The sequence below is a fragment of the Haemaphysalis longicornis genome, unplaced genomic scaffold, assembly GCF_048455015.1.
Source record: "Haemaphysalis longicornis isolate Haplotype H1 unplaced genomic scaffold, Haemaphysalis longicornis Haplotype H1 scaffold_1, whole genome shotgun sequence".
NCBI lineage: Eukaryota > Metazoa > Arthropoda > Arachnida > Ixodida > Ixodidae > Haemaphysalis > Haemaphysalis longicornis.
The window spans coordinates 65,527,910-65,554,418 of NW_027526203.1; the positions used below are offsets into that span (position 1 = coordinate 65,527,910).

Here is a 26,509-nt window from a genome sequence, read left to right on the forward strand (position 1 = left end):
CCCGTACACCAGTTGGTGTTGACTGCTTACCTAATCTTTTTATGCACCACCTTGTACGGTAAAACATACGCTTGGGGTCTATTCGTTTCACCTGCACCGCGTGAACCAGTTCAGGCGGTGCCGCACTTCGCCGTTCGTTTCAGCGGTGCAGCTCGCGGCACCTGAACCGCGCCGTTCGATTCACCGGTGGTGCTGACGGGTGCAGGACAGGTTCATGGCTTTGCCTGCACTCCCTGCCGAGGAGGTGCAGAAGCAGACGAAAAATGTGCAGGTATGGTTCCGCCGATGGCGGAACCCGCTTTGCACCGCTGCGAACTGGTTCAAGAGGTGCAGGCTGAATCGAATAGACCCTTGACCTGCTGGGATGCCATTGTCAAGAAAACCCAGCTTCACCATATGGTTTAAGTGGTGCTTTGCTTTGGCATGCAGTGGAAGTCTCGATTGGTGACGTGCAGTTAGAGAATGCAATTCAGCATCTAACAACTGGCCCTAGAGCGCATGCCTCACACCTATGGTTTCAGCAGCTGTGCTGTGATTGTCGCTAGCTCACGATGCCTTTGTGCAATACCATGTCTTTTTATTGCATGTGTGTGGCCTTGTGTACGTGCCTATTCCAGTGTCTTTTGCAGATGTGTTCCCTGTGTGCTTGGTCTCGTAGATGTTTGCTCTTCTTTTCCCAGCTGCGTTGAAGCAAAAAACAAACTTTACCAGGGAGGATTAGTTAAAACATGGGAATATACTTGCAAAAGCCGCTCAATTGGTCTGTCTGGCTGTAGACTGGTCGTTGCGGCGAAAGGGATGCTGCAAAGGCATGGCCCGGGGTGCCTAACTGACAATCGCAGCGCGGCTGCCCAAGCGAGAAAACTTGTGTGCATGCGAGTAAGCCAGGACATCTTTCTTGACAGCAGGTCTCCAGAGTGTGCAACGGCTGCTTTTCTGTCCCAACTGTACTTTGTGGGAACAGTTGTATTGGCAGGCTCACAGTAGCAGCAGTGGTGTGCTGCAAGGCCTCCGAGGTCTAGGGACATCAGTGTGCAAAGCATTGCTCAACGCGCTCATAGTGGTTTCCTGGCTGAGCTGCCGTCAGCCTGTTGCCAGGTTTTGTGTTGGACACTCGGCCGCTTCTCGGGGGTCATGTTCAACACTGGTCATTGGTGAGGAGGTCCCTTGGAAAGCATTTATTCCCAACAGGAGCGAGAATACGTGCATGCACGCTGCGAAATTGAAGCAAGGCACGTTCAGCACGAGGCCCAAGTGTATCTCATTGACTGTCATTTTTTATTGCTTCTTCCTTTAAGCTGTATTAACAGACTGGAAGTGTTCTCTTGGAAATCTTTCCACTCAGTTCTGCTCATGCTCTATTTTCGGGACCAGTTAACAGTTCTAGCAGCCTTTTTGGGCTGTCTTTAGTAAAGATGCATAAAAGCAGGGTGGATGCCCTTTTTTTTTTTTTTTTCAACCCTTCAGTGACTTGACACGCCCCTAGTCTACCCTAGCCTACCAGATAGTGCACAATGGCCTAACGGCAGTTTGTCCCCAATGGCTTTTGTGCTAAGATCTTCTGATGTTTGTTGTCATAGTGCTCAAATGCGTGTTCAGTTGTTGCACAGCCGTTGAGGGTGACGTGCATTCACTTGTTGCGCCTACGTGGATGACAAGCCGTGGGGCTTGTGTGCGTGCTTTTCACAGTGGGAAGTCGTGTGTGGTTGTGTGGCAGCCAGGCCCAGCGGTTTGCCCACTGCCTTGCAAGGCGCAGGCAGGGCAGGAGACTACTGCACGCAGAAGCTCTGTCGGTAGCCACATTTGTTCCCAGCTGGAAGATGAAATTCCACGGGTCTGGTCATTAGAAAGTGTCCTCCCAGTGCCTGGTGAGAGCTAGAAGGGGTTGCCAGCAACGAAGGTGGCATATTTGCTCTACCTTGGTTGTGCGCAGCCTTGTTTGCCGGGGAGGATTCCCCACCGGCTTCATGGCGGGCGGAGTGATGTGGGCAGGTGTTTGTGTGCGGCGGCACCTTGCTTGGCGGGTGGCCAAATGAGCGTGCCGGATGGCTGTAAATACCCGCGTGGGCCGGTGGCTGGGGGGAGTGCCTATTTCGGGCACCCTTACCGCATTTGCTCTGTCCGGGGCCTAGCATGCTGCTGCAGTCTCACTTACGCCGGCCCCCGTTTGCAGCCTCGAGGGTCAGCACGCTCTTGCCTGCCCAAAAAGGCCACTGTGTAGCACCTGTGAACGAGTGCTTTGGAGCAGCCCTTGTTTTATGCAGGGCATTCATTCAGGTGCCCCCTTTGGGCACCACAGTGGAAAAGTGCACGTGAACAGCACGAGTCTTTTATCATCTCTTCGTGGTGCTCGAGTCTTCCATCGATATTTAAGCTTAGTGTGGCACGATTCTAGCAGCATGTCTTGCAGCAGACGGCCCTGTTGTCAAACGGCAGAAAGGAGACTGCTAGGTACCGACTTAGCTGCTGTTCTCCTGCTTTGGGAGCACGGCAGGGGCCCTTGGGGACCTCTGATCAAAGCAGAGAGATTACTCTGGTTGCAGTTTGCCTGGCTGCTGCTGCCTTTGCACGTAGTCTGCAGAAAATGAGGGGCTAGTATCCTGCAACACCTGCCTTCTCGGAGCCTCATCGTTAGTGCGGTCTCGGAGGCTGCCCACATGGCTTTTACTTGCATCTTCCATGGCATGCAGTATCTGTAGCTAGCTGGGTGTGCAGTGGTGTATTCCAGTTTGATGAGCAGTAACATCGCTGCGAGCTGGCCGAGTTGGAACCGATTTGGGGTTACACTTGCGCAGACCAAACGGGGGCCCAGCAAGAAACGGGAGACATCAGAAGAGCGCACTCATTTCGTTTGTTCCAAGACATAACAACCCACAGGAAGCCCTTTGCAGCGCACACAGCAACCATGTGGAGTACTCTGGACACTGAAGACAGGATGACAGCAGCACCGTTTTCTTATCTGCATAGGGCGATGCTGTTTAGGTCTGTCTTGAAACAAATAAAATCAGCTGTTAGAGTGTGCCCTTCCTGTGTCCCTGTTTTTTTCTTCCTGGGCCTCTGTTTGTTCTGCACAAGTGGAACCATTAAAGGGACACTGAAGTAAATTTGTCTAGCGCCTGCTTTTGCTTTCACCGTGTAGACTGGCTCAAATAAGCACACTTTTCATCGTTTATCCGGGCGATAAGGTGGTATTTATTTTGTAAAGCCTGAGCAAAGAAAGACTACCATGCGCAGTTTGCGAAAGCCACACCAACAGCAGCGACGTCAGTAAAAGGTGCTGCATGACTGGATGATGTCCAAGATTAGAATTCAAACAAATTTCAGTTTAGGTTCTGTGAAAAATGCTTGGCATCCCACGTCGTTGGATGGGCATTCTCGATATCTCAGTAATCGGCATACCACGCTTCTGCCATGTTGTCGGCTGTAAAATGCCTCGGACAAGCCTACCAGGACAGCTTGGAATCGTAGCAATCGCTAGCCGCAGCCTATGCAGTGGATAGACGCCCTCCGCGTCCCCGCAGACGCTCAAATGCCATGCGCTTTTCCCCCCATCTTTGGAGCTTGCCTGGCTTATGCCTGTATCATAAAAAGCGTGTTCGCACCAGTCCAAGGAATGGCTGATTCGGAACTGTGCCCACTGCCCGCAAGCAGTTGGTGCTTATGGCAACAGCATGCCAACAAGAACTCGCTAGCGCGTCAGTGAACTCGCTCATGGAGCAACGAACGTTGCAGCACAAGAATGGTGAATTCAGTATAAAAAACATCGGCCAAAATCAAAGAAATCAATTAAAAACAAAAGCATGCACTAAAGGGGATTAGAACTTGTGACTTGCAAAACAACACCCCTAGTGCTCCAGTCCACCCGGCCACGAGCCAATGCTGCCATTGTCGGAAATATAAAGTATATAATGTATAGCCAGTTTACATTATTTAGTTTTAGCATTTCACGCAGCTTAATGAATATTTCTTGTATAGCGCTCATGAAGTAAGCGTCCCCCAAATTTGTACAATATCTCATGTCTACTGAGTGCATTGCTTAGACGCAAAAGCGTTCGCAGATGTGCTTACCACTGTGATAGTCCACCCAGCCCCAAAAGAGTGCTTTCCGAATGTTGTTTTTACGCTGTACGATAAAAGTTGTGGTTGATTTTAATTCTTTAGTACCTATGTCACTTCGCTGACTCTTCTCCCGCCTTCAATTGGCTTTAGCTTTTCCTACTAGCTTACCAGTCTGGAAAGCGTCGCATGTGCGCTTGTGCAGAGCTTCTGCGGTGCATCGCGGCTTATTTTACCCAAGCCGACGAAACTGCTTGGCACGTGGTAGGGGTGCATTTGTTTGCTGCTATACCGACCGCTCTACATCACCTCTGCCTTGCTTGCTTCTGCCATGGAATCGCTGCACGGGAAATTAGGAAGAGAAACGTTTGTTTACCGATTTCTCAGCAATCAAAGGGAAACTGAAATGGTTAGTAAACATGGCGGGATTACTTGCAAAAATTGTAGCCTGGAGTCCCTAGGCCGTGTTTTGACCACTCAGTGTGTTGACGTGACTTTATGTAGTAGAAAAATGATTGGAGAGAGCTGTCTTTTCTGCATCAGCCTTGCCCATTTCCTATGACATTTCGTGGGACGCTTACTCAGTCTTAGCTTGATGGCGCTACTGCACGGCTCGCCGACCTCCGGACAGAGTCAGTCGGCCGGCCGCTGGCGGGTTGTCACAATTCGTTCGTTCATGTTACGACGCGATTTGTGCCTGGGAGAACGTGCTTTTAGTGTGTGGACTGGATCAAGCTTAGTAAAGTCCTAGTAAACCGCATGTGTAATGCTTCGCTGACTGGTGGGCTAGTAGAAAACCTAAGGCCAATAAAGGCTGGAGAAGGATCAGCGAAGTTAGTATAGAGAGTAAGGAATTAAAATCAAGCGAAACTTTTATTGTAAAGCGTAAAACCAAGGTTAATGGGCAGCACTTTTTGTGCAGGGTGAACTAGCACAGTGGTCGGCAGCATGACCACACATAGGCAATCTCTTTTCCTGCCTAAGGAATGCAGTCACTAGGGATAAGATATTCGGGGGTATTTTGGGTATGCTTACTGCATAAGCATTATTCAAGGGGTAGTCATGCAAGCTGCTGGGAATGCGGGAAAAAAAAAAAAGTAAACGGACTCTACAATATATACTTCATATTTCCATCCCCAGCGGCTCTGGGGCTCTGGCAGACTGGCCTGAAGCAGTGGGTTTCAGTGTGTCATAATTAGCCAGGTGAAATCATGGTGGAAGATGTTTTTTTTTTTTTTTTTTTTTCGGTGTTGATATTTTGTACTTGGGTAATGTTTTCTATGCTGAATTCACCATTTTGCGCTGCAACCTTCATTGCTGCAGGAGGGAGTTCGTAGGCTGGGAATGAAGCGCTTGATGGGTTCTCGTTTGCATCGACCGCTTGCGGGCACAGTGCCGAGTCGGCAGACTTCCGGCCTGGTACGACCACGCCTCTTACGACACGGGCAAGGCAGGCAGGCTAGCTCGTAAGGTGGGGGTGAAGCCCCTCGCAATTGAGCGTCTCCGTTGACGTGAAGGGCATTCAGCCACTGTGTAAGCCTTGGCTAGTGAACGTTACGACTCTAAGCGGTGCTGGCAGGCTTACCTGACACCAGGTATGCTGATTCCTGAGACATCGAGAATGCTCAACCAGAATTGAAACCAAAACTGGTTTGATTTCCCATCTCCAACATCATGTGTCACTGCTGAGTTGTTGCGGCCGATGCAAATGTCGCATGGTGGTTTTTCTTCTTTCAGGCTTTATAAATTAAATACTGCTTTACTAAGCGAATGATCGATAGAAAACTTTATTTGAGCCAGTCAGAAACAAAAACAGAAGTTTGACTAATTCACTTCAGTGCTCTTTTAAGGCTTTTTTTTTTTTTCCATCGAATTAAAACTACAATGGCCATGGGAGGGTCAGACTTTCTTTTGAAACCAACTTGCTGCTTGCGTTCAGTGTCCATTAAATTATGGTTTGGAAAGTCGGCCTTCAAATGGTAACTTTACTCTCTTGGAAGGAGTGGAGCATTTCCTGAATGCGCTCACCTGTTTGTTGTGGAAGAAGCGACTGACTGCTAGTTGAGCCTGAAAATGAGTGAAGTGGAGGAAGGGATTGAGTCTCCTTGACGTGCCCTTGCGTGGCAGCATGTAACAATGGGCCCTCTGTGCCCACGCTTGCTGGCAGTGGCTGCTCCAACTGTTTTTGGGCACGCAGAAGAGGGGTGCGGCACGGAGGTATTGAATGGTGTGTTGTGGTGAGTTTGACTGAGCCGTTGCGAGAAGCTCCTGGAATAACAGGCAGCAACTAATCAGCCTCCATGAATGCTAGGGATCCTTGTGTGTGCATTCTTGGCCTCATTGCACTGCAGCCTCTGCACTGCATTGCACTGCAGTGCCCATGTCATTTGCCGCAGGTGTAGTGCATCACTGGCATTCAAGATTCGGCTGGGTTGAGGCACTCATGGAGTGTTCCGCAACACACTCCTCCTTCAACATTTTCCCCCCTGCTCACAAACGCAGCTGCGTTTGTTTCCATCGGGGATCAGGGCGGGGCCAATAAGTTGCACACTTACCAGCACTGCAGTAGCATGAATTTCCGAGGCAAAAGAATGTTGCAGCTAGGTGAAGGTCCCCCGTTTTATGCTTAGCCTACCTGTGCTGCATTGGTCGAGTGATTCCAGAGTGTTAGTCTTAAAGGCCAACTGCACTCAAATTTTCACCGATGTAAAATAATGCAAAATAATAAAAAAATAATGTAAACAAAATATTAAGACACTGGATCAATAGTTCTTAGATATAAAAATAGTTATAATCCCTGTTTAATTTGCAGACTTTTGTTGGCCTCAGCCATTCGCTATAAGCTGCCCATAATACGGCATAAGTTCAGTGTGATTCTGATTGTAGGGTTTAACGCGCCGACGCAACGCAGGCGATGAGGCGTGCCGTAGTGGAGGGCTCCGGATTAATTTTGACCACATAAGTTCAGTGTGGAAAAGTAGCTAGGTTTTCGCATGCTCATTCTCTGTTTCCTTCATTATATGATGCAACTTCCTCCACACTTTCTGCAATGCATTGGGCATGCTAGGGCCCTCTCCTAAGTATTCTTTCCTCCATGGGGCCGCTGATGGATGGCTATGAGCACTGTGAATGACCTTGGGGATAAATTTTACTTGTTCAGTATTTGCACTATGGAGCACGGTCGTTTTCATTAAAACAAGAGTGGTGAAACCAACATCCAGATGTCAAGAACCACCCAACCGGGTGGAGCGGCACATTGTAGCACGGTATGAAATGGCAGCCCGACAGGATGAAAAGTTGGTGCTGTTCTTCCAGTGGATAAGAGCTTGTCTCATCGTGTTTGCAAGCAGCCCGGCCTTCCTATGTCTTGGCAGGCTTGCTGGGTGGCATAGACGTGCATCAGGTGGGGGAGTTCCTCCCCGATGTGCACCTTAGTTGAGACGCTTGCAAGGAGCCCACAGCTGAGGAAGCTGTAGCCCGTGTGCGAACTCTCATGAAGGCCATACCAACTAGCATGGCAAAAGAGCAGTCACAGAGATGTTGGTTGCATCCTTGTCGTCTTGCCCCCCTGGTGAAATGGGGGACGCTTGTCCTGGGTGAAGTGAAAGAGGGTTGAAGTGTGAAGCTTTCTCATGTCATGTCCTGAAAGTCCAAATTTTTCCACCCAAAACGTACTGCAAAGGCACATCAAACGCAGGTGCCCAGTCTACGCTTTGTTCCTGGCCAATCCCCCAAGTGGGTATGTGGCAAACACCTCAAGGGCATCATCAAAGTGCAAACTCTAACAACAAACTCGCAAGATTTGATGTTGATTCGACTCCGTTTGCGGCAGAAGAAAGCTTTGCATTTCAACCGTTGATGTGGTTAGACGAAGGGGCTATGATTTTTTTTTAAAAGCTATTTGGTGCCCACTCAAGTGGCTCTTGTGCAACTTTGAATGTCTGAACACGGCAGCCAAGGTATGCCGAGGGGGTGACTAAGCTCGGCCATTGTGTGTGTGCAGTGTGCGGCGACATCCACGGCCAGTTCTACGACCTGATGAAGCTGTTTGAAGTAGGCGGGCCCCCTGCCACCACCAAGTACCTTTTCCTGGGCGACTATGTAGACCGGGGCTACTTCAGCATTGAGGCAAGTCGGGGCTGCATGCTGTGCAGAGCAGGCTCTTGCATGATGCTGCGAGGGGGGACGGGCACACTTTCAAGTGCACTCGCCAGGGGTTCTTTGTGGAACGTGAGGTGGGATGTGCGTGCAGTGTGTGCTGTACCTGTGGGCGCTCAAGATCTGCTACTCGAGCACGCTGTTCTTGCTACGGGGCAACCACGAGTGCCGGCACCTGACGGAGTACTTCACCTTCAAGACGGAGTGCAAGATCAAGTATTCAGAGCGTGTGTACGATGCCTGTATGGAGGCCTTTGACTGCCTGCCCCTGGCCGCCCTCATGAACCAGCAGTTTCTCTGCGTCCACGGGGGGCTCTCTCCAGAGATCCACAACCTCGACGACATCAAGAAGGTGAGCCGGCTCGGAGTCCCTATGACTGCACTACTTGGCCGTCTTCTGGGGCTCGGTGGGGGGCGCAAATAAGTCTGTGTCCTTGCCCGGCTAAAGTTATAACCGCGGCGGACTGGTGTAGTCACTGAGAAAGCGGGAGTGCTGGCTGCATGGATCCTATGAGGGAAAGGGGGTGGTGCTTTGCTTTTTCTTGGGCCAGTGTCTGGCTGACCCCGGTGTTGCGCTCTCTTCCCGTGTGCAGCTGGACAGGTTCAAGGAGCCGCCTGCGTTTGGTCCCATGTGCGACCTGCTATGGTCGGATCCACTTGAAGACTTCGGCAATGAGAAGAATGCGGAGCATTTTAGTCACAATAGCGTCCGTGGATGCTCATATTTCTATAGGTGGGTGCCCTTTCTTTGTTGCTTCGCAGGGGCCTTGCTTTGAGCACTGCATTGTGGTGGGGCAGCGTGGCGCACCTGCATCCCTCCTGTGGTGCTCAGAAACAGGCACTCCCCCCTAGCCGGTGCAGACATTGAGCAGTTGCGGAACATGCTGTTGGGGCCGCAATAGCTGTTTGCCCTTCTAGCTGTGCTCTACTGTACCTGTCATTGTAACGTCTGAAAGAAAAGGGGGAGTGGCAGCACGTGGGCATGAAAACTGACATTACTGATATGTGAAGCACGTTAATGAAGCTGCTACTTTGATCCAAAGATGGCACAAACAGATAGGGCACCAAGGATGGCCGCATTTCACTAACCGGTCGACAGTCCTATGGTATAATTTCAGATGTGCCTTTCTGGGAATGCAAATGCGAGCACTTTTTGGCTCAGCAGTCTGAGAATTCCCACCTACGAGCCCTGGCGGTTGCATCTGTGCAGGTGCATCAGTGCCCAGTCCACTTGGCACTGTGCCCCGAGTGCAGCTCACGCTCTCGGGTGTGCAAAGGATGTGCCTCACTGTGTGCCCCCTTCCCTTTTCCCCCTTGCGCAGCTATGCAGCATGTTGCGAGTTTCTCCAGCAGAACAACCTCCTCTCCATCATTCGGGCTCATGAGGCTCAGGATGCTGGGTGAGTTCCCGTTGCACGGCTGTGTGTGTGCCCAGTTCGGTGTGAGGGGCCACGAGAGGGTGCACCTGTGCTTTGCGTTTGTAAAGCACCGGTGATATTTGACGATGCCCATAGTTCGTCTAGCGGGGTTCAATAACTGAGCCATAGTTAAACGTGGGTCACTGACCAAAGGTGGGTCACTGACAAATACGTTTCAGCTTTCCTGCAGATGCCTTGTTCACTGAGGCTGTTGTATGGAAGCAAAATGTATTTTTTACATTTTTAATAAACCTTTGGTTAGCGATCCCACGTTTCTTTATGAATCTTCAACCAACCAGGCAAGATAGTATCATCAAACCTTGGATTTATTGAGTAACTGGGTCTCCGATCTCAGGCAACGTTTTAAATTTAAGGCTGTCTTCACAGTGACAAATAGTGTGCCTAATAAATTCAGTACCCATTTTCTGTGCCATGAACGGAAAGAAAAATTGATGTCTGTCAAGAGCCTAAAGAGGGGAGTGCAACGTCACTTTCTTGCCTCATTATAGTGTGAAGGAATGTGAGAAATGCAAGTTCAGGCAGGTAGCAAGCTTCCCATTCCTCTCCCTCCACTGACGTTCCCCGAAACTGTGCAACCCTGGCTTCCACCCATGTTTGAAGACCGTGTCCATAGCTGCTTGCTCGCATTCCCCCTGGCAGGTGGTGCCTATGTTGGAATTGCCCCTGTTCCGTGTTTAGGCATGTTGGGACACAGCAGTAGCGTCAAGAAGTAGCTGCTGCGCTGCTGTACAACCGTACTGCCAGAATTAGCACTGATGAACGTCAGTGCCTAGTGTTTGCGAGAAGAGCACAGATACCTCCGAGGATGTGCAGTGAGAGGTTCCTGCATTGCTTGGGGTATTGCTGTGGCGTGTGAGGCATGCACTCTGATGTCTGGGCGAGGAGGAGAGTGTCTGTCAAGCAGCACGACTGCAGCTGTGCGCTTCACACGGTACTTTGGTAGCAGACACATGCTCGTTGCGACAGGCTGCATAGTGAATATGTCACATGCGAGGCAGGTATCATTTGTGCAGACAACCTCTGTAAGACATCTTGTCAAGGGACTTGTCTTTTTTTGGGAGTAACTACAATGTTCCTAAAGGGGGGGGGGGGGGGGGGGGGGGGGAACACGCTGCTCCACTATCGCAGTGCCACCATCAGCTGTGCAGTCCCGTGGCAGGCAAGGTGCTCCTCAGCCACTTGCTGGGCAGGCGTTCCCCATTGCAAACATCATCCAGCACGTTTAATTGTGCTGTATTGACAGCTCTGGGTTTTCTATTGGGACAAATGAGGAAAAGGGCATGAAATTTGTTACAGAGCAAGTGCGTTTTTGACACGTCCGAACAATGCGGCGATCAAGCAAACATAAACACCGTGAACACGCAGTGTTACACCATTGCAGTTCAGGTTACTGACCATTTTTGTTTAATTTGAGCGCTGTATACTTGTACACGTTAGTGTGATTGCTTGAAGCAAAAGCCGGTCGGACAAAACTGGGCAGAGAGGAAGGGTTAACACATGCTGGTTTGTTCATGTGTCCTCTATACTTTCGAACCAACCAAGCTTACGTCAGAGAATTGAACGTGCTCATGTTTTGGTGAAACGGGCTTAACAAATTGATTAACAATCAATTTGTTAATGAACAACATTCTCAGATGAACAACATTCTCAGTGAGAAAGGGGTCTACTATGTACGGAAGTGTAACCTTGAAAGAGGTGGCTACTGTATTTTGCATCTACTGTGTACGCAATGCACACAGTGGAGTAAAAATGAGATCAGCACTTTTTTACCGCTGCTCCTGTATTTGTCTAGGTGCGTGCACAAGTTATATTTGCTGTTCTGCTTAGTGCATTGCACATAAGCAAACAAAATGCGATCAGCAGCCATCAAAACTGCTGGCAAGTGCTTGCTTGGAATGGGCTGTTGATAATACTAATTGACGAGCAGTTCTCGTTCAATTAATAAGTCTGGTAGCTGCTGCAAATGATGAAAAAATGTGGCAGGTCGAAAGAATCTCGACCGTGCTGGTCTGGTGCAGTAGTTAGAGCACAAGAAAGAAAACAGGTGAGGTAGCAGTTTGCAGTGGTCAACAAAATATGCACTCATCAACTTGTTCGTAAAGTTTAAGTCTGGGCCTGTTGGTTCAAGATGTTCACAAGAAAAAAACCAGTGAAAACAAAGCACGTGCGGCACATGCGAGAGTGCAAATGCACTCCCATGCGGGAGTGCAAATGCACTCCCGAAGGACGAACGAGAACTGATAGACCTTTTTGGTCAAGAATGGAGAAAAATGCATCAGTGAGCTAACTGTTAAGAGATAATGTTTCTTAATACAGCTTGAGATGGCAAGTGGGTGCGAAAGGGGGTTCTTTGGTGCTCTTGGAGTTTTGAAAGGGTGAGGGGGACCCATCTGCGCCTGTGTCGTTTTAGGCGAAAAAGTATTCATGGGAGTTCTTTCAATAAAATTTTGTTGCAAGTCCAGTGATGGTCCTTGTGCCTTGGTCTCTCCTCTTGCGCAGCGTGTTTTCACTCGTTTTTTTCTGGAACTCGTAGGCCTTGCCCTCATTGTAAAGTGGTTAGCTGTAGGCAGTGATACATGGCTGTGATGGCTCACAAGAATCTCCAAGACACGAAAAGGGTGACCCGATAAACTTAAAATGTTAAAATGCAGGACTAAGGCTGCCATTTGTGGGTATCAGGGTCCTTGTGGCGACCTAGCTTGCTCTCGAGACAATACCCCTGTCAATAGGCCTATTTAAGTGCACTTAGGCCGAGTGCACTCGGCTTCTCCGAATGACACCTTGGCTGCGCGCTTACAACAAAATAATGTGCCTTTGGCCATGATGTCAGTGACGATAGCTGGCTTAAGTATTCCACAAAAGTACGGTACTTCAAATTCCACCTCATTGTCGCGTGAGAAACATAGTAAACACTTTATTGTGTTTGCATTGTTCAACACTGCAATCGGTGTCTTTGAGAAGTCCATAAAAACAGCCATTGGGACTGCGACTGAAGACTAGCGGTCATAATTTCGCTGTTATACGCTGCGCAGCAAATCGCAGCAGCATTATCGTCGAGGGAAAACTATCAGAGAGCGTGGATTGTAATCAGAAAGACTGAAATGGGAACACGACTGCAAAAACTACCTACGGAATGCCGCAGGGAATAGCGGCCATGGAAAGACTGCTTACCAGGTGGCGTTGACACGTCGTTGGGCAAGGGATTTTCTTCTTTTTCGTCGCTGCTTCTCTTTTCGTAAAACTAAATCAACAATATATCCATAATTAAATTTTAACATAATTGTTACACATCTAAACGCTTGTTCTTTTATGTTATTTTTCCCTATTTTAAGACCCGTGTGGCCGAGACAACTCACTCGGCAAGCTGGCACGGGTAAAGTGTGTTTCGGGAACACACTCAGCTTAAAGTGCGTTCAGTGGTAAGGGTCATTTGCGTTTGCTGTTGAGCTGTGCCCGGATGACATTTTAGCCAAGTGCACTTAGTGGAAGTGCACTTAATAGGCACGTTTGACAGGGGTTTCCCCTTAAGGGTCCACTAGTATGGACAGTTACTGGAGACACACACACTGTTTGCACAGTTCTCAACAATGCGTACCCCGAGTCACTTGTGCTGCGGTGCTCCTAGAGATCTGGGAAAGTGGAAGCTGGGTGGCTACTTGTAGTTGTGGGCCGCTGGAGAGGGTGGCACGCGTCCGTCCCTGTTGAGGCAGCCAAGGCATAGGTTGGCCAAGTGTGTCCTCCCAGCAGGGCCCAGGCGTGCATCACCCCTGGACCTGGCCGTCTCCTCCTCCCCAGCTCCCTCCGCTTGTGGCTAACTGGCTGTTCGGGACGGGACGAGCGCTCGTCCCGTTTCCCTCTCGTCTCTCGCGCAGCCATCCGCTCGTGCGCTCCACCACTTCTGGGCCACCAATTTAAATGTGCACCTTCCTGCCCGCTTTTGGCCCCGTTTGCGTGTGCCCTGAAGGTGTGCACGTGACAAACATGACTGGTCCTCCCTTTGTGCTCCAGGTACCGGATGTACAGGAAGAGTCAGACCACAGGGTTCCCATCGCTCATCACCATATTCTCGGCACCAAACTACCTGGACGTCTACAACAACAAAGGTGGGCGGCTGCGCTTCTCTTTTGCTCTTCCATCGGCAGCTGCACTGTTCATGTCACTCGTGTGGGCCGGCTCGTCGGTGGAGAGCGATGGCCTTTTGCGCATTTTCTCTGCACCAAAAGAAGGACGTGCCAGTTTTGGGCATCAGGAGGGGCTGAGCCAGAGAGAGAGAGAGAGAAACAACGTCTTTATTTGGCCTGCGGAAACCTCGGGGGGCACCTACTATCGCCGTCCTCCCTGGGGGGGAGGTGACAAGTTCGGCCGCTGGCGATCGATGGCCGCTAGCGCGAGCTGCGCAGCCATCTTCTGTAGTTCATAGTCCGCACTGGTCACCGCACTCTCCAAGCGCGGCGGCAGCGGATCCGCAGTGGTTGAGTCCATTTGCTGGCAGTCCCAGAGCATGTGCTGCATGGTAGCGCGACGGTCACCACACATCACACACTTATCTGTCTGGAATAATTCGGGGCACACGTGTTTGGCGAACACAGGCATCCATATCGCGCGCACCTGTAGTTGGCGCACTAGCACCGCCTCTCTTCGGGTAAGATTCCGGTGCGGCGGCGGGTAGGCTCTTCTGCCCTCCCGATACCAGGCCAGCACCTTCTTGTATGTGTCGATTGGAGTTGCCTCGATGTGGTCTTCATCTTCTTCCTCGCCTTCCGCAGGACGAGGGGGGGAGCTCGGGGCAGCGCTGTGTCTGGTAAGCACGCGCGCCGCCCGCCGTGTACAGCTCCCCTGAGGTCGCCGCTATCACAGCCACAGCGTATGTGCCGTGGCGGTTCGGATATGCCGCCGCATCGACGTAGTAGGCGTTAGTGTCCGCCGCGTGCGCGGCCGTGAGGGCCTTTGCCCTGGCCAGGCGGCGTTCCCGGTTTGTTTCCGGATCCATGTGCTTGGGGACCGGCGGGACCTGTATGAGGCCGAGCAGCCCGCGCGGCAACGACCGCGGAGGCGGCGGCGGCACCGGTCCCCTGTCTCCCTCCCCCTGCAGCCTCGTCTGGCAACCTACTCTGTGCAGGATCGACCTGCTGGTTCTGGTTAGCGTTAGTCTAGTAAGCTGTGCTGTGCGCTGTGCTTCTGCTATCTCGCTTAAGGTGTTATGGACTCCTAGTTCTAAGAGTCGCGTCGTGTTGGTGTGTGTATAGAGGCCTAGTGCCATCTTGTATGCTTTGCGTATCAGAGCGTCAACCTTGCCGCTCTCGGCCGCCGACCAGTCGTGGAAGGCCGCCGCATATGCCACATGGCTGATTGCAAATGATTGAACCAGCTTCAGGAGGTTGTTCTCTCGCATCCCTCCGTGCCGTGTTGCCACCTTCTTGATTAGCCGTATTGCTGTCATGATCTTCGTCTCGAGCTTGGTGACGGTAAGGCCGTTGTGCCCGAGGGCGTCGACGTGCAGTCCGAGGACGCGCAGAGTCTTCACCCGCGGTATGGTCGTCCCGTCTCGAGTTCGGAGGTTGATGTCGGGTTCTGTATTGCTTCCCTGACCTCTTCGTTTCGGTGGAATAATCAGCAGCTCCGACTTGTTCGGGGAGCACGTGAGGCCCGTGTCCTGCAGGTGGTCTTCGACTTCGTCGATGACGCTCTGCAGGGACGCCTCGATCTCGCCGTCACTGCCGCCGGACATCCACAGCGTGATGTCATCTGCGTAAATGGTGTGCCCGACGTTCGGGATGCCCTGTAGTCGTTGGGCAACCCCCGATCATGACTATGTTGAACAGCGTTGGCGAGATCACGGCGCCCTGCGGCGTTCCCGTGCTCTCCAGACTCTTCTTGGGTAGTTCCATATCTCCCGCCACTATCGTTGCGGTGCGGCCCGTGAGGAAATTGCGGATGTAGGCGAAGGAGCGCTCCCCCATGTTGAGGCGTGAGACCTGTTGAAGTATGGCTGAATGGCGAACGTTGTCAAACGCACTCTTCAAATCCAAGCCGAGTACCGCTCTGTTGTCCATGGAGCCGGCCGGTCGGTCTAGGACTTCGTGTTTGATGAGCAGCATCGCGTCCTGCGTGCTGAGCTTGGTTCAGAAACCCAGCATTGTGTCGGGATAGAGACCTTCTTCCAGGTACGCTTGCCATCTGTTTAGGAGGACGTGCTCCAACACCTTCCCGATGCAGGACGTCGGGGAGATGGGCCGCAAGTTGTCGATACTCGGCGTCTTGCCCGGCTTTGGGATCAGTACTGTTCTGGCCTCTTTCCAGCTGGCGGGGAGCTTGCCCGCCCGCCAGCACTTGTTAAAGTAACCCGTCAGCGCCGTTATGGCCGCGTCGCTGAGGTTGCGCAGCGCTTTGTTCGACACCCCGTCCGGCCCCAGGGCCGACTTGCAGTTGATGGTTTGAATGACTGCCCGGACCTCCCACTCCTCGATGTCGGCGTCGAGCTTGGCGTTAGCCTCGCCCGCGTAACTCGGGAGGGGGGTCGGCGGGGTGGATGGAAGGTATTTGTTGTCGATGCGCCGGCGGACCTCCGCTTCGCCGAGCTCCTGCTTCGCCTTGTGTAGTGTCCGGGCAAGGATGTGGTGTTGCGTCCCCTTCGTCTTGCTCTCGTCCAGCAGATGACGGAGCAGGTGCCAGGTTCTGCTCTTGTGGATTTGGCCGTCCGCTTCCTGACAGACCGCCTGCCACTGCTGCCGACAGAGCACCTCGCTGTGCTTTTCGATCTCGGTGTTTAGTAGGGCGGTGCGTTTACGGAGCCTCCGGTTGTGGCGTTGTCGCTTCCACCAGGCCCTCAGTGAGTTCCTCGCCTCCAGCAGGTGTGCTAGGCGGCTGTCGACTTGCAGGGTCCCTTCGTCTGCCTCCACCTCCGTTGTGGCTGCCCGTGTCACCGCGTTGAGCTCACGCGACCACTTGTCGATGTCTTCTATCTGCTCGGTCAGAGCGTCCAACTCTTGTCTGTATTTGTTCCAATTCGTCATCGCTTGCCTGCGGGGGACCGGCGCTTTGCCGCGCAGCGGCACTGTTATCTCGAGGACGCAGTGATCGCTGCCCAGCGTTTCGCCCGTGTTCCGCCAGCGGACTCCGGTGGTAGTGTTGCAGAATGCAAGGTCTGGGTTCGTATCCCGTTGCGTGGAAGTGCCGTGTCTCGTGTGTACCGATGGGTCGTTCAGCAGGTGATATTCCGCCTCCATAGCTTCCTCGTAGAGGCTCTGGCCCTTGGTCGTAGACTTCGGGTACCCCCACGTCGTGTGCGGCGCATTGAAGTCTCCGCACACGAGCGCGGTGTTGTCCCCTGCCAGTTGTTTCGTCTTGTGCATTAAGGTTCTGAATCTTTGTTGGAACTGTTTGGGATTGCTATAGACGTTTACTATGTAGGTGCTCTCCTTTCTCTTGCGGCCCGTGACGACCTCGATGGCTAGGTGTTCGATGGCGCTGTTTTGGAGCAGGCCGTGTTCGATGCGAGTCCCTTCTTCACCAGGGTACACACGCCCTGACCCGCACCTTTCCCAGCCGTTCTTGCACTGGGCGGGCTGGCATAGGAGCGGTACCCCGGTAAGCCCGGGGGAGTCTCGGTGTGTGTTTCTTGTATGAGTATTACGTCTGGCTGCCGGCCGACTTGCCTCATGTATTGTTGTAAGAGTGCCTTCTTTTTGCGCAGGCCATTTGCGTTCCATTGCCACACCACGAGCTCCCGCGTTAGCGCTGTTCTGGCCATGTTGGTCGGATCTTGCTCGGTTGTTGCGGCTGCTGCTGCTGCTGCTGTGGCTGCTGCTGTTGGTGGGTTATCTCGTTGAATCGTGTTAGGAATTGTTGTAGCATGCGTTCCATGTTGGCCATGCGGACGCTCATGTCTGCTGTAGTTGCCTCTACCGTAGCCAGTCTTCGGTTGATTGCCTCTATGTCCCTCTCGAAGCGGTCCATGCGCTCCTCCAGATGCTGGTGGCTTTCCTCCAGCTGTTGGTGGCGTCTCTCGATCGCGTTCATTACTGTGGCTCTCCTCTTCGCCCTGGGGCTGAGCTCTTCTTCTTCTGTGGTTGAATCTCTGTTCTGTACCGTTTCTTCTCCTTCTTCAACTAGTTCCGCAATTCGCGGTTCCACGGCGTGTATCCGCTCGGGCTCCTGCGTTTGCATCTGTTCTTGCTCTTGTTCTTGCTCCTGAAATCGCACTTGTCTCGGCGCCTGTCTGTGCGTTGCCTTCGATGGTAAAGCTGGGGCTTGATGTTGCTGTTGATTTGTAAGGAACATATCTAGCTTCTTGCTGAGCCAAGCACCACCACAATCGCAGCTCTTGCACCGTGACTCCGGTGAATGGTGTCAATAGCAAGAGACTCGATTCTGCTCACACGCTCGCTGCTTGGCATGTCTCCTTGTCCACGCCCCTGTCGTCGTACTGTTGGCTTTATTTCAGAGCATTTCAAGCATCTCTGTATTTCAAGCACACACATTGTGGGGAAACTTGTGAGGCACTCATAATTGCGCAGAGGAGGACAGGCCGCTGCTGCATGTGCAGCGCCTGGCCCATGGCTGCTCGCCACCAGTTCAGTTCAACGGCAGATCAACCAAAGGGCGCTCTGGTGAGGCTTAAAAAAATCTTTTTTTTCACTGCTCTGTACCAGCAGAATGCAGTCTTGCGCACTCCGGTCATCCCAAAGGTCGCTGCGTCGCCATTGAGCCAGGGTGCTCAACGAGGCGCTTGGTCCACGACTCAGGTGCCCTCCCTTGAGGGCTGTGCACGAGCACCTTCCACCAATCACTCAGGCAAGAGGAGGCGGGTAGAGTTTAAAGGCCAGCACACTCAAATTTTTTATCGGCCATATTTACTTTAAAGGCACAGTACATACCACCAAATCAACTGGGACATGACTGGTAGCCTCGAGGAATGTGTTGTTAGTTAGAGACATTTAAAATAGCTCCGTTGCAGACGACCTTGCATCTGCTGGCGGATCACGTAAATGGCCTTGAAGTGGAAGGGAAATTTTGGCCGGCCCCACTCTTTTTCGTACGGCCAGCCAGGAGAATCATTCGAGCTCCACTCGGCGCTCTTCTTTTTATGCTGCGGCGATGGTGAAGCGTTGGGTGCACGTTTTCTCCAGCCACCCGGCTGCTTGCGGCCGCACGCTCACTGGCTGGGCCAGCTGGAACTTAACGTTAGCCTGGCCGTGCTCTTCAATTTTGGTTTCAAAATCTACGACTTTTAATGGTCGTTTGCACTGCAGGTACATGTATTTCAGCTGTCACATTTTGTATGTTGCAGTCTTTTTTTGGCAGGCTGTACGCAAATAATGCTTTCAAGAGGTTGAAATTTTCAGTGCAGTTGGCCTTTTAGCGCCTTCCTGCCCATGGGAACAGCAATGATTTGGGGTACTCTAGCAAACAAGTTCCCAGTTGCAAAAAATATGCAAAATATAAGTGTATGGTTTTTAATTTCCTTTGCAGTGGTAACTCTTTCAAACAGGAATTTTTATTTAACTCTTTCGTTACCACGCCTATTCAAATCGATCACCGGTGATCGATGATTTATATTGCCTATTTCGACATGTTGTACTCGTTTCTCGTACACCTAATGCGGCCAGTGGTTAGTCTAGGCACTGCACTTTTAGAATCAGTTTAAATTTTCCCGTTCCGGCGACATTCAGATTTTTGACAGCGTTTTTTGCTAGCGGAGGTGCGTGTGTTTTTGAGGAAGGGGGCGTGGCCGCTGCACTTGACAAAAACGCATGCCGCCGGTGGTTAGGCTACATTACCATAATTTTTTTTTTGTCAAAAGGCCCCTGGCAAGTTAAGTACCAAATAATATTGTCAGCTTTATAATCCGACAGCGTTGAGTGGTGATAATTACTTGAAAATGACACCAGCTATTCACTAGTGATCTTTGGTTCGGAGAAAGGATAGCATTATTCTGCCAAATCTTATTTCTCATGGTCCCTCGCATGTCTAGCAAGTGTGCCTGGCATTTTCAGCCAGTTTCCAACAGTTTCGGTTTCGTTTTTGCGTTGCGAAATTCATATTTGGCGCTACTACGCAGTTACCCAACTACAAGCTCATTTGCCATGGCGCCTCCGTTGCCCGCTACTGTGCCTCGAAAAAGGCGTACCGCTCGTGCTTCCACTTAACTCACCCCTTACTTCTGCGATTACAGCTTCAGGTGAAAGTCTAAAGATAACACCGAGTCGGCGGATATCAGTTCAGATGAGCAGAATGCTACCAATCGGCCTTGAACACCGCCAGCTACTCACCAGCCAGTTTCGGTTTTGTCCGAGGGTATTTCCGGAAGTCTAGTGTCGCGTTTTAGTAGAGCTGTCTATTCTGACAAAGTCTCCAACAGCCTTGTAATTGTTTCTTTTCGAAATTGTTAGGTGGCGCTGCAATGTAGTAGGCTTGCAAGGCTGAACTCGCTTCATTGCACGACGGCGGCTTGGTGAAAGCTTCCTGGGCACGATTTTAGCGCATCGTACCTTATTCCTGCAAGCAGGGCTGCCACGGCGAGTCAGAACATGATAATAAACCACAAATTAAAGTTCTGACTGATAAGCGATGATCAGAACGTCAACACGCATCCACCACAGAGTTTGGTTTTCAACTCCAAGCGGATTTTTTCGCATAGCTTGCTTGCCTTCAATATTGTGTTGGTCATAATCATTGACAAGGTATTTATAAATCACGTGAAGGCTAATTGGGGTCTTTAATGATGTGAAACCACCAGATTTCTTCGAGAGAACCATCCAAAATAGCAGAATTTGAAATAGAGGTTGGGCTTCTCCGCAAGGCACGGGCACCACGCGTGCTAACATTTTCTTTTATATCTGAAAAACTGTACCGCGCAACGCAATCTTTTTTCTAGGACGGGTTTTTGAAATGTTTACCTACAAAATGTATATTCTAAATTTCTTCTACTATTGGTAGTTTATTATACACAACTTCCTATTTTTCATTTTCTTACACACCTGGACAAAAATTTTGAATTTGATAATTTTTTTCGCAATCATTATTTATGAAAACATTATTAAAACTGGTGTCATTGGAAATCGCGTGGAATCATCTGTATTTTATGTCACTGCAATGTGTGCCTAACCAATATGTATAGCACAGAAAAAATGTTTTGTTAGACCCCTCAAAATTGGTCAAGTTCTCGCGGTAACGAAAGAGTTAAAAAAAAAGCTGTACAGAAAAGTTTCGGGGCTAACAAAAAAGAAAGCAAAAACATCGGTGTTACTCCACAGAAAAAAAAAAAAATTAAGATATACGTTTTGTGCATAAGCTATCAGTGCAAGTGTCCTGCAAATATCAAAGGCCTAACTAAACTTTCTTGACTTACCAAAAGAAATTTTAGCCCTAGTGGGTTTCGTACCACTGTGCAAAGTAGTTCGTCAAAACATAGGTTGGCCACACATGCAAACCAGAAAACGCTTTCTGTGTGGAATTTTATACAATGATAGCTAGAGAGGAATCTGGCACTGCGATTGTCCGCCGCGATGGACATGATGGGTAGTTGTGGATTCGGATTGGCACTCAATGGCTTCACAAAAAGTAGTATGGAATAGATCATGCAGCAAGTTTCGTTTTTGACGTGGTCTTGCATGAATCGAGTTGTTGGAAGAAGTGTTGCAAAATACGTTTCTCCTTGAACTGAAGCTCGCTCGCACGCTGACGCCACCCTGAGTAGAAATGTTCTATAACCGAAGTTGTGAATCGGATGGGTTATCAATTCATTGCCGGCAGAGCGAGCGCGAAAACACAAATGACAGTGCTGTATGCAGCGAAGTTGCCTGCGAATAGGAGTTGTGGCACCGCTTATTTGACAGAGCAATGTATTTTAGAATCTGACGAAGGTTGTGAACTGCTTGGAACAGCCACACTTTTGGTGCGAATGCCAGCTCCTACGGTGTAGACAAGCAGTACTGGCGGATGATAGGAATGCCACTGATTCAGGCTTAACTTCTCCAAACGTAAATGGTTCCTTTCTTTTTTAGAAGCACAAGTTTTTTAAATCAGAAATATAAGCGCCGAAATTTTTAGTTTTTGAAGAAGTTTGTTCCGCTGTAGTTCGCAGCAAATGGCATATGTAGTCCCCAAACCTCCTCGACTCTGCGTTTGCTTTTTATCTAAACACGCCGTTTTACTTCGTTCAACACCAGTTTTTAGTAACTAAATTTTCTGTGCACACAGTAATTTATAAATAGCGAACCACGCAGTAAATGTTTTCTGGTAGAGAAACGCAATATGCGTAGCCGTAGCCACGTTTCAATCTTGCGCTATCTGGTTCCAGTACTGCCCATTGTTCCCATCGAAGCGCAAGCACAGTCTGAGTTCACATTGACACTAGTGCCAGGTTCCTGTCTAGTTATTGTTGTATGAAACTCTATGGTTTTCTGCTCCACTCTTATTTGTTCATAGGACAATTTACTGTTTCGATACCTTTTCATTTTTTGGGGCTTGTGTTGAACAGGGGTATCAGGTTTTGGGTGGTTTCAGTGCTGAAATGCAGTGATGAAAAGTTGTGCATGGAGTCAGCGCTGCTAATGTCATCAAAGAAGTCGCGCGTAGAATCGTCCACATCACTAAAGATGCGGCGTTTCCACGGCACCGTACCGCGCGATGTTGACACGATATCCGTATCATCCAAGCGCTCGTTACATGACACCAGCGGTGCTTTAAAAAATTGCGGTGCACAGAAAAACAAACGAAAGAGGATGTAAGTGTGTCTACCACTCAGTAGATTGTGCCAGATCTTGGAGCACACTCGGAAGCCATCAAATTCAAATGAGAAAGCGTCAAAATTTGAACTTGAAATTGTCAATAGTATATTGAATACTATACTGTATTGAATAGTATAGGCATGGGCAGGTAGGTGTTACAGGTGCAGCTACTTTATGGCCTGGCCCAGGTGAGAATAAATGATTTTTGAGACTTGAGAAATGGCACTCCTGCCGTTCCGTCACTTTGCGTCCTACATGCCTGGAGACGTCACTTTCTCGTAAAAACCAGAGCATGTTTTGAGATAATGCAGGCAAGTTTAGATGCGAATGAAAGGAAGTCTTGTTTACCGTATTTACTCGCGTGATCCTCGCACTCGCGTAATCCTCGCACCCCCAACTTAGCAGCGGTGAAAATTGCCTGCTCGCGTAACCCGCATGGTGCACGCGCTCTCCAACGCACGCCCTCCCCCGCCGCCTCTTCGTTCGGCGGAGAGCGCTGTGTATCCAAGGCCATCCAGGCGCCCTAACAACCTGCATGGCTGCTCCCTAACAGGTGCCCTAACACGCTACTCACACTGTCCTTGAGCCGATTTCACGTGCGCGCAACTAGACGGCGTTCGTGCAGGAACTCTACCGCTGTCGTGTCGTCGTGTCGCCGTTGTGGTCCCGTCGTTGAGCACCAGCAGTCAGTGAGTCACTTGCATCAGTGGTGGATAGCTCACTACCATTTCGAGAACTTTTTGATCGCTTTGTTTTGTGCTTGGTGCCGCTTCACCATGGGGAAGAACGCCAGCTACACTGCCGCTTTCAATTTGAAAGCGATGGAGTACGCGATCGAACACGGCAACTGCGCCGCAGGCAGGGACCTCAACGTGCGTCACTGGAGTAGGGCACGCACATACGACGACGAGATAGGGCGTGCGCCAGAAAGCAAAGGCGGCAATTTCATGATCGCTGATCAACGGGAGACTGTGTACGTTGTAAATAATAAAATAAAAAGAAATAGCTGCTGTTGGCAACACTGAGCTTACATATACAAAAAACGACCGCTACATATAGCGGGATTGGCAGAAGGCAGATTGGCAACACTGTGCACCAGATTTTTTTTTTCCCGCATAATTCTCTCAACCCTAACTTCGCATTGACATTTCCGAACAAAAAGTGCGAGGATTATGCGAGTAAATACAGTATTTTCAGTTATCTGGTCGCGGTTTATCATCCTGAGTGCACACCTGTATTCTTGTATATCCAGACAGGATATTAGTGGTCAAATATGTGGATGGGTGAGCATTTCTGGAGGGCACGTTGCGAGGTGCTTGAGAAGATGCTGTCACAAGCGTTGTTAATCGGTTGATGGCCAAATAATCGGTGATGCGTGTAGCACCGCCGTTCCAGTCTTGTCCCGTGGTCATGCGCGTAAAATAGACGGGCACTGCCGCTTTTCTCACCCCTGTTTCAGGCCAGCTTGGAGGACTGTATGGGGAAAGGAGAGGTGCATGTGCGTAACGAGGGCTTTGCGTCCTGGGCCGTGCCAGAAGCGGCCGGCCCCTGTTGGCACTGTGCGAGTGGTGCTTGCTGCCACTGACGGGGTGTCCCTCCCCTCTTTCTTTTCCTGTGCAGCGGCGGTGCTGAAGTACGAGAACAATGTGATGAACATCCGGCAGTTCAACTGCTCCCCGCACCCTTACTGGCTGCCCAACTTCATGGACGTCTTCACCTGGTCCCTGCCCTTTGTGGGCGAGAAGGGTCAGCCCCTTCCTGGCCTCCTTCCTTGCCTGTGCTCTGTGTGCATAAGTGGAGCACGGGTGCCTGGCACAGTTGTGCCCACTGCCGCTGTTTGCCAGCAGCGAGGCTCGGCTGTGCACCGGGTGTCCCAGCACTTGTGGGCACAGAGCCCTGTTTGTAGCTGCATGGCTTTGCGTGCGTGCGGAATTGACATCGGCTGATTTTCTCCCCTATTTGACAGTGACGGAAATGTTGGTCAACGTCCTGAACATCTGCTCAGACGATGAGCTCATGACGGAAGGGGACGACACGTTCGAAGGTAGGCACTGTGTCCCCCTTCACTGCTGTCTCGCCCAATGGCTTTCGATTTGGCGAAAAAGAAAGAACTATGGCGGTGCTCTGATGATGGCTTTTGAACCTGCATTAACGTTCTTCACCCTCAAGAGCGAGTTTTGCCGTGTTGCTCCAATAAAAAAGTACGGCCGCCCTTGCAGAAAACCGAAGAAAACAACTGCATTGATGGCTTCTCTCTCTGTTAAGGTTTTTATCCAAAGCACACATTTCCATTAGTACTTTCTGTATGCAATGTCACGCTACACTTGAGAAATCTAAGCCTAGGACAGTGGCTTGTTATTTCAGAGGCACTCAAAGAAGAGCTTTGCGTGTGTCTAAGAGTGCATGACGTTGCCGGAGCCTACTGGAAAAGCGAGGCAGCGAGGTAGTTGCGTACGATTTTTGCCTCTTTTTCTGCAATACTTGTATCCTTGGAAGTAGATGGGCTTGCGTTTTCCTCTCCTGTTGCACCATGTGGGGCCTTTTCAGACTGTTGCAGACCTTATTTAAATGTCCTAGTGTGTTTGACGGGTGGGGGGTGGCCTGTGGTGGTGTCTTTTCTCCAGCCTGCTAGCATTCTTGAGGCACCCGAGTGGTGGGAGGTGCACAGGTCAGAATCTTGATTTGAGCTTGGCTTGTGTGGCTCAACCCACCACCGGGGTGCGTGCTCCCTCTCTCTCTCTCTGTGCTCTGTTCTTCTCCCGCTGTGTGGTGGCGTGGGTCTGTGCTGCTAAGATGTCGGTGTGCATTCTACCTCTAGCCGCCTATTCACTGTCCCTAGGTCTGTCCTCAGGAACCGAATCTCAGGAGGATAGTGAGTAAACCCTTTGTGCCTCGGAATGTGGCCCCCTTTCTGTTCTGTCGCGCGATGGGAACCGTTTTGTAAGCACCTCGTTAGGGACAAAAGAGTGCAGTAGAGCATGGCTTCAGAAGTGGTGCACTAGTAGATCTTTGCTCAGATGGAGGTGCCAGTTGTGTGTGAAACACGGCTGGTCGTACAGTCGAGTCCACTTATAACGATACCGTTTATAATAATATATTGAATATATTGCACCATACACTCTTGTATGGTTCCTATGATAAAATAAACTGCTTATTACAATGCTCCAGTGCCGCGATATCGGATATAGCGATTGAATCCGGTTTCAGTGTGCACCGCGATGTCCCTCGCATCCCTTCCACCCCTTAAAAAACGAGTGAACTGCGTCGCTTACAAGCAAGCAAGAAAGGAGTAGAGCAGATTTACTTGTAAACCACTCACCTGGCGCCGCTGCTTTGGCCTCGTCCCCGTTCGTGTGCAAGCCTTCTGCTGCTCGCATGTTTGTAACACGTGCGCACCACTTTGAATTTGACTGGTACCTCTTCAACTGCCTCAGTTTTTTCGCGGAAGGAACATCAGTGCTGATGTTTCGGAAACGTCCCAGTGCCTTACTGAAGGCATGATTGTTGCGTGGATGCGTGCTGCGGTCAGCGGTGACAGTGACGACTCTTAACGATGCGGTTGTGCAGCCTACTCAGGTGGTGTCTTCGCAGGAGGCCCAACGCATGAAACAGTCCTTGTGTACTTGATTTCCACCAAGGGGAAATAGCTAGGTGAAGCACGTATAGAGGCTAGTAGGTCAAGCTTCTTAGCTTAGCTAGGTGTAGCACGTATAGATACTCTTTAAAAACATTGGCATCAGCTTTGTGTGCAGCAAACAAAGCTGACTGACTATGGCATCTTTTCTGCAAATAAGTAGTATGTCCTTGCTTTCATCCAGATAAAGTGTTCGGAGCTCTGTTTCGTCTTCTTATTTTGCAACCAGTAACAATTATCGGTTATAACGATAGAATTTTCCTTGGCACATCGACATTGTTATAAGTGGACAAGACTATAGGAGTACTGCACTGGGGGGCCCTTTCGAGCCTGGCTCTCCCTGCACTTGAGGGTGGCCCCCTGTGGCCAGCGACACCGGAGCAAGGGCTCACTGGGCAGCTGGAGGTGCTTGGACCGTTGCAATCGCGCCACAGCCCCTAGTGTGCATATGGCATGCTCTTCCTCTGCTGCTGCAGGCATTGCTTGTCTTG

The 26,509-nt window shown here is 50.5% G+C and overlaps 1 protein-coding gene across 4 annotated transcripts in view; it reads left to right on the top strand.

Moving 5' to 3' along the window:
• LOC144176865 (serine/threonine-protein phosphatase 2B catalytic subunit 2-like) overlaps positions 1-26,509 on the top strand; it is a 64,755-nt gene that overhangs the window by 12,507 nt on the left and 25,739 nt on the right. For 2 of the 4 annotated variants that reach the window (XM_077705237.1, XM_077705238.1), the window contains exons 3-10: positions 8,060-8,184; positions 8,309-8,566; positions 8,808-8,947; positions 9,537-9,614; positions 13,662-13,756; positions 24,005-24,130; positions 24,351-24,428; positions 25,224-25,256. In XM_077705237.1, coding sequence (XP_077561363.1) covers positions 8,060-8,184; positions 8,309-8,566; positions 8,808-8,947; positions 9,537-9,614; positions 13,662-13,756; positions 24,005-24,130; positions 24,351-24,428; positions 25,224-25,256 — 933 coding nt within the window. The remainder of the gene's footprint in view (positions 1-8,059; positions 8,185-8,308; positions 8,567-8,807; positions 8,948-9,536; positions 9,615-13,661; positions 13,757-24,004; positions 24,131-24,350; positions 24,429-25,223; positions 25,257-26,509) is intronic. The other 2 variants (XM_077705239.1, XM_077705240.1) reach the window with 1 other exon arrangement.